Here is a 12,890-nt window from a genome sequence, read left to right as displayed (position 1 = left end):
TCCAATGAACTCAACGAACCTTATTGAGACGCACACGATAAACTCTACGTCACAGAAATAAAAGCTTTCATATATATATATATATATATATATATATATATATATATATATATATATATATATATATATATATATATATATATATATATATATATATATATATGCTGAGTAAAAAAGATACACGTCCTAAGCACTGAACTTGTAAGAGAATATCCTTAATAAACCACTAGACACAGTATGTTGCTGAGTTAGGGTTCAATGTCAGTAAACAGGCATTAGATAAAATAATGGTAGTCATTCGGCCTCAATCCACTTTTAACATAGATGAAACTGAAGGGTGATTGTTAGGCACCACTTTCAAGTACACTTTCCATAAATTGCGTAAAACTATAAACAAGCAAAACGAGACTGTAAAGCTCTACACTTCACAATAACTAATGCCATCAAGCTAAATTCTCAGTTGATGGATAATTAAATAGATTAACGGAAACCGCAAACTAGTGAAATGTCTTCTCTTTATTGTAGAACCATGTAACACTGATAATTTGTGGAACTCCAATCTGTATAATCCATTCTTCCTCATTACGCAAAATTATGATTTCAGGAGGAAATTTTGGTAAACAACTGCACAGCTTAAAGGAGCTCCATTTACACGTTCTACCCCTGAGCTTCCACGTTTCTTTTTTTTTTTTTTCTAAATCTGATTATAACACGTTTTCAGCGGAACTTGAAGGATGCTCGCAGAACCTCTGGTATACCAGAAAGCTCTCTTGAAAAATTATTTCTTTAAGACAATAAAATGTTCACTTTTTCGTGCAGAATCGATAAGAATAACTAAAGGAAACTCTCTTGTACAATGTGTAAATTACTAGGAACTTTATATATTCATAATCTACATGTAAATCTACGTTTAATATAAGCTTCTTTAAGGACAATGTTAATGAGTATGAGCTTGGTTTCTTATGAACTGTCATGCGGGTACCTGCAGTACACTGTGGATTAGCAGTTATATAAGTGGAAAAGAATGATATTCAAAAGCAAATCATTTGAGAGGCATATGGGGAAGCTAAACACCGTTTATCTATAAAGAAGTATTTTTCAACAGTGTTAATGTCGAGGCATTACACTATTACAGCGAACAATCATAATGGCGATCGTGGTCTCTGACGAAATTACTAGAACGTAACATGTATCATAAAAGAAATTAGTATAGAGTAATAAGAAACAAGAGAAAACGCAATGTCTTATGATTTTAAAAATGTGCGAAAAATCAGAGAGCGGTTTCACTGTCAGTACTGTCCTGGAGTCAGCAATATGAAAAAAAAAAATAATTTTTCATTCCACGAGAATATGATGGTCACATACTTGTAAGGAGGATACAATATATGTTCGAGAAGAACAAAGAGTGCTGAGATAATTACAAAGATTAACTAATTCATGTTGCTTTCCTCTGATATCAATATTACAAATGATGAATACAATAACACTTGTTGATTCTGTTCACCATGTGCGTGGGATCCCTAAATGCGATACACAAGGAGTGAGCTATCTTATCAGTACTATAAACACAGGAAGTTGGGAGGGCCATGGTAATACGGTGAACCTTACTAGCCACCGAGTTACACGTAAGGATTTCTAGTATTTTAAGGCATAAATAACTATATAACCGGTAATACGAAGCTACATATCGAAGACCTTGATACGCTGAGGCACATAGAGTATTATAGGCACCTCTAATCTAACTATGGCCTTTTTTTCAGTAGAATTATGACAGGATATTAATGGGGTTATTGATTGAAGTTTCGAAATGATTTGTCACTGATTAGATTATTTCATCTGGCTGTAAAATGTTAGATGTTTAATCTGTTCTCTAGCGGGGAGAGGAGCTGAAGTATAAGTGGAGTCCCACATGGGGTTGTTTAAGGACCTATACTGTTTTGAATATATATATATATATATATATATATATATATATATATATATATATATATATATATATATATATATATATATTGCTTTAGTATGTAGTTAGTTGAAGTGCCGTACTCCTCTTTACAATTTGGTTGCTGTGATTATCACTGATTTGCCAGTGGCTTTGTGATTAGCAGCTTACTAATTCTGAACGATCTAGAGTCTGATGACAAAGTCTGTTCCAGGTTAGGCTTCCATGGGTACATGATTAGTTTCAGGTGTCTGGCTTACCCCCATGCTACCTAGATACACGATTGGTAATTAAGCAAGTGAAAATTGACTGGGTGAAATTTTAGTATATTGCTGCCTACGACAAAAGGTATAGCTGTTTTGATATGTTTGAATAAGTCTTAGATTATGTTTTTTATGATACTCGTTGGGGAAGAGGTGCTATGGATTGAAGTTTCTTGAAGATCAGATCTTGATAGAAGTTACATGGATTTATGTGAAGTGCCTTATTGATTAGAAATAATATCTAGGCTGAATGTTATTTTCTGTATACTTCTACTTCTAAAGGCAGAAAGAATTATATTAAACCTTGGTTTTTGCTCTTCTGTGTCTCCAAGGAGCAGGTCTTTTTCCTGTCTTCATCAGTCTCCTTGCACATTAGGTCATCACTTGTAGACTACAATGTGAAATTCCTTTCAACATATATATATATATATATATATATATATATATATATATGAATATACAGTGTGGGTAGAAAGCTGATAAAAGCAGCGAGAAGTTTTTTATCAAGGATGTAAGGCATGTGTAGAAGTAAGAAGAGAAGGGAGCGAATGGTTATGAGTGAAGTTTGGTCTGTGGCAGTGTGTCATAATGGCTGTTTAGTTTGGTTAAGGATGGAGTGGTTAAGGAGGTATATGCAAGAGTCTTGGAGAGAGAGGCAAGTATGCAGTCTGTGGGGAGATGAGGGCCTGGGAAGTGAGTTAGTTGTTTGTTGATGATAGACCACTTGTAGCAGATTCGAGTGAGAAACTGCTGAAATTGGTGATTTTGTATGGAAGTTTTAGAAAGGTGGAAGTTGAAAGTAAACTTAAAAGCAAAGTCATAAGGTCTAGCAGGGTTGAGGTACTGATCGGTTAAGGTGTGAGTTTGAATGGAAGTAGTGAAGTGTTTTAGATCCCTGAGAGTGGACATGGCAGTGAATGGAACCATGGAAACAAGTATCCATCAGAATAACCCTGTCCATACACAGTGTAAGGAGAGGAAGGTCAGATGTTGGTCATATAATTAGTGCCCACCTGCACTCCATGGGGATTATGAAGCCCTACTTCACTGATACTTCTGTACCTTTAAGGACCTCAATACCTGGATCTCCCCCACTCTGTCTGAGGATTTGATAAATGAAAGCACTCTGTTTTTATTTTCTCTTTCCATTGGTGATTGCTGCACAACTGTATGTATGTGTATGTCTGTTTATGTATATGTGTGTATGTTGATATGTATATATACATGTATATGTATGTGTATGTGCATCCATATATATATATATATATATATATATATATATATATATATATATATATATATATATATATATATATATATATGTGTGTGTGTGTTTATGTGAATGGATGGGTCATTCTTTGTGTGTTTCCTGGCACTACCTCACTGACAGTGGCAAAAAAAAAAAAAAAAAAAAATATATATATATATATATATATATATATATATATATATATATATATATTTTTTTTTTTGCTTTGTCGCTGTCTCCTGCGTTTGCGAGGTAGCGCAAGGAAACAGACGAAAGAAATGGCCCAACCCACCCCCATACACATGTATATACATACGTCCACACACGCAAATATACATACCTACACAGCTTTCCATGGTTCACCCCAGACGCTTCACATGCCTTGCTTCAATCCAGTCCTCTGTTCTTAACACTACCTCGCTGAGGCGGGAAATGGCGAATAGTATGAAAGAAAAAGATATATATATATATATATATATATATATATATATATATATATATATATATATATATATATATATATACTATCCCTGGGGGTGGGGAGAAAAGATACTGCCCATGTAACCCCAGCATGTCATAAAAGGCAACTAATGGGGAGTAAGTGGCTGGAAATCCTTCCTTTATGTATTACTTTCTAAAAGGAGAAACACAACAAGGAGCCAAGTAAGGAATTTTTCTTCTAAGGCTGTCATCTGTTCTTGATGTTACCTCACTTATGTAAGAAGTGGCAAACATATATGAAAAAAAATATATATATATGTATATTTCCCCAGTGCAGTGCATGTGGCAGATAAAGAGTGGATGTGGGTGAATGCGGCAGCTTGTCTTCATATGTTCCTGGCTCTACTGCATTAAACACTGCTATATATCATCCCTGGTGATGGAACTAGAGAGGTCTGCTATCCATATATATCCAAACAGAAATGAAAATCTTACACCTGCCTCTCACTTTAGCAACTCATACTTACACATCCCCTTGCCCCAATAAACATAACACTGGCAGAACAAATACCCCCTGAAATTACATGACTAACACTTAAAAGTCACTCTCTCAATATCTCACTGTTTCCACATTGCTGTTTGTGAATACGTTTTTGATCTTTTCTACCATCATGCATTTTCCTTCCAAGCTCCCTCATTGTCTTGTTCCATTTCTTCAAACATTATGCCGTATCTGATGGAAAAGGTTTACCATATGTATTTATCCTTACACCTTTTCCATTGATTCTTTTTTAATATATAATTCCATTACATGCATAAATATTTTGTTCACAGAGAAACCATGAAGGCGGCATTTAGTAAGATTTTTGGACGAAAGGAGTACAGTGTCCCAGAGGATGATATGGATATATCTTCTCCTACAGTTGTTACACACAATGTGCATGTTACGTACAATGCCCACACTCAATCATTTGAGGGCATTCCTGATGCCTGGAAAAACTTTATTGAAAATGCCATCAGGTAAGTTGAAACTTATTAGTATATTTTGAAAGTTATAACTTTATTCCCTTAGAAAGAATGGTATATAACTGAAGTTCTTGTGTAAGATTCATTTGCTACTGCTCACTAAGTGGATGGTTTTGTGTCCTTAAACCTCACATTGTACTTTAGGGCAGCAGCTCCTATCATTTTAGGTTGTGCACTACCATTGCATGCCTCTGTCACATTGTGGACCATCTTACATCCAAAAATCTCATTCTAACTAGGTGTTATTCTTTGAATATATCTTACATTGGTGACCTAACGTCATGTTAGAACTATGCGAAACATGCTTTGTCCAAAATTTCATTACAGAAAAATGCATTCATAGTGCTTTTTACTTATGATGGAACATTCGAGATTAATGCCATGGACCATATGGAATGCTTTTCTGTAATGCTTGTTTTATGTGGTCTAGTTAATGGCAGGAGCACCCAAACAGCCAGTTTTTGGGAGCAGTAACCTGTATAATATCTAAAGAAGAAGGAAAGGCAACTACCACACTGATGTAGGGCAAGGGGTCAAGTTTTAGGTTAAACTTGGAGAGTTGATAAGTTGTATTGCTTTGGGCTCGACTTTGTCTAGTAAGTAATACTAGTAGAGCTAGAACCTCCACAGGTATGAGAACAATGCTCCATGCAAAGACAACTTACTTCAACATATCATCAGAGCAACTGTCCAGAAGAAAAGAATTTATGGTATCCGAGTAGGACTTCCAATTTTTTAAAGGCAGACTTTGCCATTTGGTAATGTAGGAATCCCAAGTTCAATATATTATAGTGATGACAAGGTGTTTACTAAGAGGTGGGATTACAGAGCCATCATAGGAGATGGGAAGGTTATGGAGTTTCAGAAAGAGAGATTGGCAGAAATTTTGTTTTAGGTGTATTTAACTTATGGTTTTACCAGTTATCTGTTGAAGAAAGGAAATCATTGGTAAAAAAAAAAAAAGGAAGAGCATCGGAACCAGGACAGGATCCTGAGAAAGAATGGAAGATGTTTCTTAAACAATTATGGAGACAAATCAGCTAGAAAGAATGTGGAAGAACAGAGTGAGGAAGGAAAACCAAAAGGGGGGAGTCTGGAGTTCAGTGTCAAAAGTTCTCACTTTGTAAAGAGCAACAACATTGTCTCTGAGAGGATGATTAGACATTAATAGGATAGGAGTGGATATTATCAATGGATTTTGCCTTGTGAAAGCTGTATTTATGATGAGAGAGAAGACAGATTCAAGGTACTTAAGAAATGGGAATTAAGATGCAAAGACTTTTGAAAGAATAAAAGTTGAAGCAACAGAACAATAGCTAGAAGCGTTGGAGTAGACACCCTTGTTTAAGATGGGCTGTACCAGTGCATAGTTGTAAGAAGGGAAATGTTGATTTTCAAACAGAGCAGTACAGACAAGCAAGTAGAGGTTGCCAGCTCAAAAGAACACTCCTATAAAACATGAAGAGGGATGCCATCTTGTCCATATGTTTAAGGAGAGAAGGGCTTTTAGGATTACATAAAAGGAGATTATAGGGAGGAGCATAGGATTATTTAAGAAGTGTATCAGGGGCTAAGGAGGAGTTAGAAGAAAAAACTGAAACTAAAAGAGTTACCTTTTCATTGGGAGAGACAGTTATGATATTGTCAGAATGGAAAAGCAAAGGATAGGTTGTATGACAAAAGTTGCTTTTGGCTTAATATCTGGAAGAGTATCAGTGGATGAAGAAAGGAGGATGTTGCAATGCCTTTGGATAAAGGAACAACTCACCTCATGGTTAACATACTTGCAGTGATGTTTGGCAGAGACAAAAGCTGAATGTGAGTTGGTGGGAGGATAGCTTTCTAGTCTGATATGTTCACCCTTTGTCTGAATAGCCTTAGAATGGGAATTGTTGAATCAGAGATTAGAAGAGATAGTCATAGAAGATGGGCTTTACTTCCATACCCACAATAATATACACTGCTATATGGTAAACAGAGTGAGAGGCTTCACCAGAAGAGAGGCAATAATCTTCCAAGTAAAGTAGAAAAATGATTTTCACAAGTTAGTCCTGTCAGCACCGTTAAAGAGCCAATATTGACATTAAGAGGGGGGGCAGCTGGAGAAGGAGATGCAGTTAGTAAAGTGTGGTAAGATGAACCAGTTTGGGTCAAGATTATGCATCTATGGTGAGGAGAATTGGTCAAAAATGGATCCAGAGCACTGGAAGAGTGATTTTAATGTTCTTGGAAAAAATTTGCTCCATATCACTAGGAATGGAAATGTGTGGTGTCATATTGCTTCATTTATTAAGATTGCATATAGGATAATGAAATTGCATATATTGTCTTGCATCATAGATTATAAAGTGGTGGTGTTTTTGTTGTGAGAATCCATTATATTATGTTTTTAGATGCATGTGTCTTTTGTTAATTAATGGTTATTTCTTTAAGAATTATTATCTTTCAGTAAAGCTGAAATGGAAAGAAATCCAGAAGCTGCCATAGCAGCTGCAAAGTTCTGGAAATACTCCATACGGCGAAAAGAAACGGATGTGAAATTTATTCCAACACCTCAGGCTATTCAGGAGGAATCTGAAGCTATTGAGCATGTTTTTGAAAGTGGTATGTTTCATTTTAGTACTCTTTTCCGAGTTGTACAACTGCATCGGATAGGATGTTTAATTCTGTAAAGGAACAAATTTCTCTGATTCTGATGGCAAGGTAAGAAAGAATACTTTGGCTTACCTACTGTGGCCACACACCACTTCAGAGCACTGACTATATGTGGTAAGTTCAGAAACAGTATTACAAATTATTCTTGAAACCACTGCAAATAAGTATTTATTGGTAATTGGTCATTTAAGGCAGTGTAAACAAAGATTTTCTCTGCTTCCCATCCTTGCAACTACTTGGGAGCACTGGAATAGTAAACTTTTGAGTGTATGAGGAAAGGTTGCAAATGCTCTCTTGTGGCCTTGTTCTGACAGTGCTGGTGGGAGATAGATGGTCATCTGTTTGTGACGTTAACAACTGAAAAAGAAAGGTGCAGTGATAACCGTGGTGTTAGACCTCCTTGGTTTTATGGGTAGCTTTCCTGACTGTGATGCATTCAAGGGCTGCCCAAATTCGAATGCATGGGTTTGAATCCTGGTTGTGGCAGTCAGTCCACAGTCAACCTAGCTGTTCATCCACCCCAAGGGGTTGTTCGATAAAATGGGTACCTTGCTTAGGCTAGAGATGACCATGATTAAGGCTTCAGTTGCCCTTGCTGTCTCAGCTAAAATGGAAAAAAAAAAAAAGCTTCCCTGTTAAAGTGATTGTCCCACCTCTGATGTATTGGTGTAAAATCTTGAAATTTGTAGGGTCAAATAGGTAATAAAGGTAATTGCACTATTGATGAATGATTGAAATTAAGAGTATGAATGAAATAAAGACTGGGATGAATGTAATATTATGTGGTATGAAGAAATGGTTAGAAGGGCACATGGAGAAAAGTCTAAAGATGTTATGGTCATTGGGAATGTGTGATTAATAGTAGGCCAGTTAATAAGATGCTCAGTAGCATACACAAGTATGGGTAGAGCTATTAAAGGAACTGAATAGAGTTACAGATACTTCAGATGAAGATGCCATAGGTAAGATTTTTTATTTGTTTCAGTGAAACCATTCTTTGTAAGATAGAGGTGTGAACTTAGATTTAAAAGACACTTGATTAATTAGCTTAATGCACAAAGTGTGAAAGAGTTTTATTAGCTTGGCAGTATATGATTTGTATTAGTATAGTGGACATGAGGATGTGTCAGAGAACTTCGAATATAACTCCTCTCCAGTCATGTCACATACCTTGGTTATCTTCTCTCTCAAATCCATTTCCTCAGTTGTTTTATCAAGTTAATCATAATGAGTCCATAACTTTCTTTCTGTATCATTGTGTGCAGTTCGCATGCAGTTAGTATTAATTTACTGTGCATGAAGTATGAAAGTAAAGATTAGTTGCGATTAGTTGCGATTAGTTGTGATTAGCAATCTTTTCACACCATGATATGACTGAAAGGTGTGCTGCTGCAGTTTAAATTCACTGTGCACCAAGTGACCCAAGCCCATTTTTTCTCCCCCTCAAACTTCACTCTGCTGTGCTTGGAGAGTGAGTCTTCCTTTTTATATTGTGTGCAGAATCACATCATGGTCTTCTAATATGTTCACATATAATAGTTGGTTGGGATTATCATCCAAACCCCACGAAATTGCCATCCATTTACATGGTCTACCCCTCCTCTTTTGAATGTACTTATGCTACCAGAGATCTTCTTTCCTAGGCTATCACCTGCCATACATCTTATGTGGCCGTCTGTTACTGATTAGCGTGTAATACGTGATAACTGAATGTAAATTGTGTTGTCGTATATTTTTTACATGAATATTTTTTATTTTTGCAGGGAAGGATTCATGTGAAATAATAGACCCCGCACCATTGACTGGGGAGGTAAGAATTTTGAAGCAAAGGTTTGTAAAGAGACCTTCAAGTGAATCACCATACTAAGTAAATTGAGGAAAAAGGAAATTTGAAAAATTATGATTTCTTGAAACCTAATTGATGACATAAATGGAGTAAAGGCTAAGTTAACATTGGTTTAGGAAGTACATGTATATGTGAAAATATTACAAGATTAACAGATTTTTATGGAAAATATCTGTTTGTACCTAACAGATTTTTATGGAAAATATCTGTTTGTGCCATCCTATAGCCTGTTGTAAGAAAACTGCACTAAAAAACAATTATAGATAGGTGATAGGTTAGGATAGACTGATTCTATTCTACCTGTCTTTATCTCTGATGCCCAGTATGAGTTTTAAGAAATGGCTGAAGAATTTTTAACTTCTGGCTAACTTACCACATAGGGTAAGCATTTACCATTTGCTGTTAAATACAGCAGATGTCATTTGCTAAGATACAGAAGTTTACTTTTGTCTATCACACTTGAGAAAGTAGCTAAATATGTATATATGTGTTATAGGTATTATTTTTATTCTAGTCTGTACCACACCAAGGAAGCACTGCGGATGTTCGACTTCCTGATGTCACCCCATCAGTTATTCCAAAAGCAGTGGACCAAGTTGATAAAGCAGAAGTGAAGGTTACACAAAGCCCTGTCCAGGTTACTATCACTGAAGAGAACTTTTTTTTGTTACAGATAGCTTTACAGCAGAATTTTTGTACTGATACAGTAATGGTTTTCAGATATATAAATTTAGATATATTTTTTTGATGTGTTACATATACACCATTAGGTATTATATTCTTAGTGTAAACCAAGTGGGTAAAAAATTAACTGAAAACACATGAAATTATTTTGAGAACTTGGATGTAACTTTTATAGATTCATAGTGCAAGTACAGTGGAATTAGTTTTTGATATGAATAAGAAAGTGGTCACAGTGCAAGTGCACTTGTAAAGTTGGATGAGATATCAGTCACGGCATGAAGAATACCAATCTTGGAGAGAGAGACTTTTTTATACTTCAAAACATACATTTTTTCACCTTATCTTTTCTTTTCACTTGTTTAGCTTTTAGCTGTCCTTTTTATTCCAATTTTTTTTGTACTACTTTGTTGCTCACATCCACACTTGAGCATTCATTTATCTATCTATCTGTTATATCTCTGATGCCCATTCTCTCCTGGAACTCCCATCAAATGGGTGACCATGGCAAAAGTCTCTGCTTATCACTGTTCTACATGCCTCCCTCACATACACCATTAGATGCATTTCCCCCCATTTCTCTCCCTCCACTGCTCTTCCACTCTGTTCCATGTATAATGCATGTAATTCCAACTACTGCATAAATTGTCCATCTGTACTGCTACTATTTCGACATAACATGACCTATTCAGAAGTAGGTTTCACCTCCATATATTGGAATTAGGGTAAATACTCCTTCATGCAAGCTTCAAAGGAATTTTTATTATATCTCAAATTATTCTTACTTCAAGACTTTTCTCATCTTAAGCTTTTCAATTTCTGTTCTCACTGAACTACTCTCCCAAATGCTTGGTCATCCACAACTTTCATATCTCCGTTGTTCATACAGGTGTTACACAATAACATCCCACCTTTTTCAGAACCATGAATTTTTCAGCTAATTCTAATAACTCATAGTATCTTCATCATTCACAGTCAGTTGAGCAACCCTCTTTTTTCACTACTGCTCTGTTTCAGCTGATCGCTGCATTTTCTGCATACAATAGTTGTGACTTCCATTTTTCCAATGTGGTTCAGCGGTGCATTGCTATTGCCCCCAACTGGCTCATCTTGTGTAGTGTGCCATCCCTAAGAATATTAGACATATCAGAATATTATCCCTTGGGATAGGGGAGAAAGAATACTTCCCACATATTCCCTGCGTGTCGTAGAAAGCAACTAAACGGGGAGGGAGCAGGGGGCTGGAAATCCTCCCCTCTCGTTTTTTTTTGATTTTCCAAAAGAAGGAACAGAGAAGGGGGCCAGGTGAGGATATTCCCTCAAAGGCCCAGTCCTCTCTTCTTAACGCTACCTCGCTAACGCGGGAAATGGCGAATAGTTTGAAAGAAAGAAAAGAAGTAAAATCACAGAGCCATGACGTACTACCAATGTATTTCTAATCACTCACTTGTACCATTTACTCTTCTATGCATACCGTAGTGAGTCAGAACTTCCTACCAAGCTCTCTTACTGATACCATTGAATGCCTTTTCTGAATCTATAAATGTTGCATAAACTTTCTTCATTTTCTCTAGAACATTCTCCACTTTCTAAATACTTATCTCAACCCTGTTCTTTACCTACAAGGGATTTGCATATTCTTTGATATAATCAAACACAGCCGTGTAATAATCCTTGCCATTGTGTTGTACATGTCAAATTCAGAGTGCATCAGTCATTTAGTGTTCTAAAATATCTTATACATATGATTTCCTCCTATATATAATGCTCTCTTTTGTTTAAATTGAGTTGCTTTTGCCTTGGAGATTATGTTATTAATATACTATGACCCTGCTCATTCTGTAGTCATTCCAATGCACCTTTCTCTCACAGTCCTACCAAGTCTGTTATGATAATTTTGAGTTTAGTAATTGTTACCACAATTATTGCCTTTCTTTTTCTTTTTCATTACTGAAGGAAGTTTGCAGAAAGGATATGTATTTATGCAAAACTGTGATGTCTGACTAATCTTGTTTTTGCTATTAAATAGGTACGAAGAAAGCAAGGTCTTAAAATGAGTGATGATGAAATAATGGAAAAATTCAGACAGCTTTGTTCTCCGAAGAATCCAGAATCAGTGTATGAACGGGACAAGGAACTAGGTGCCGGGTATGTATGTAAAATGTAGCTAGTTATCTTTTATGACCCAGTATCCAACATGGAAGATTTTGCTTTAGATCAGTATGTACAGAAAAGGTGGATGTGTTAGAAATGAAATTATTTTGTGTGAGGATTGGAGTAGTGGTATTAAATAGAGTATGTTTGAGAGACCTGAAAAGGTGTACTGAAATAGTTTGCACATTTTGAGAGGATGACTAAGATAGTATAATGTCATAAGTGAAGGGAGTGAGGAAAATGGGGAATCTAAGGGAGAGGTGGAAGGATGGAGTAAGAGATGCTTTGGGTGATTAAGGCTTGAACATGAGAGTGTTAGGCAAGCAAGGGATAGAATGAATTTGAGCAAAGTGGTGTACAGAGGGTATGCTAGGCTGAACTAGGGAGTATGGAAAGGTCTAGGGAAAAGCATAGAAAAGTTTGTGGGGCCAGCTTGGGGATGGGGGCTCTGATTGTGATGCATAATACATGAAAGTTACAGAGTGGACATGAGGGAATGAACCACATCTTTGCTCCTTGTGATATTTTGCATGTACAGGAAGTGTTGAACAAGTTTGAACTCAGACTCTACAATGAAATTCCTAAGGAGCAGTTCTTCATCCCTACTCAGTCTTTTCATATATGATCTCCCAG

The 12,890-nt window shown here is 36.2% G+C and overlaps 1 protein-coding gene across 2 annotated transcripts in view; it reads left to right on the top strand.

The window, feature by feature from the left end:
* The first annotated feature begins 1,498 nt into the window (after nt 1-1,498).
* Nucleotides 1,499-12,890, top strand: part of LOC139747397 (serine/threonine-protein kinase PAK 2-like) — a 28,506-nt gene continuing 17,114 nt past the window's right edge. Inside the window, exons 1-6 of one of the 2 annotated variants that reach the window (XM_071659704.1) lie at nt 1,499-1,625; nt 4,730-4,915; nt 7,371-7,525; nt 9,340-9,386; nt 9,937-10,059; nt 12,133-12,251. In XM_071659704.1, the coding sequence (XP_071515805.1) occupies nt 4,737-4,915; nt 7,371-7,525; nt 9,340-9,386; nt 9,937-10,059; nt 12,133-12,251 (623 nt within the window). In that variant the 5' untranslated portion in view covers nt 1,499-1,625; nt 4,730-4,736. Of the gene's footprint in view, nt 1,626-1,876; nt 1,915-4,729; nt 4,916-7,370; nt 7,526-9,339; nt 9,387-9,936; nt 10,060-12,132; nt 12,252-12,890 lie in introns of those variants that run through there. The other variant, XM_071659703.1, reaches the window with a different exon arrangement.

The sequence above is a fragment of the Panulirus ornatus genome, chromosome 68, assembly GCF_036320965.1.
Source record: "Panulirus ornatus isolate Po-2019 chromosome 68, ASM3632096v1, whole genome shotgun sequence".
Classification (NCBI taxonomy): Eukaryota; Metazoa; Arthropoda; class Malacostraca; order Decapoda; family Palinuridae; genus Panulirus; species Panulirus ornatus.
This window is presented reverse-complemented; position numbering and strand designations above follow the sequence as displayed.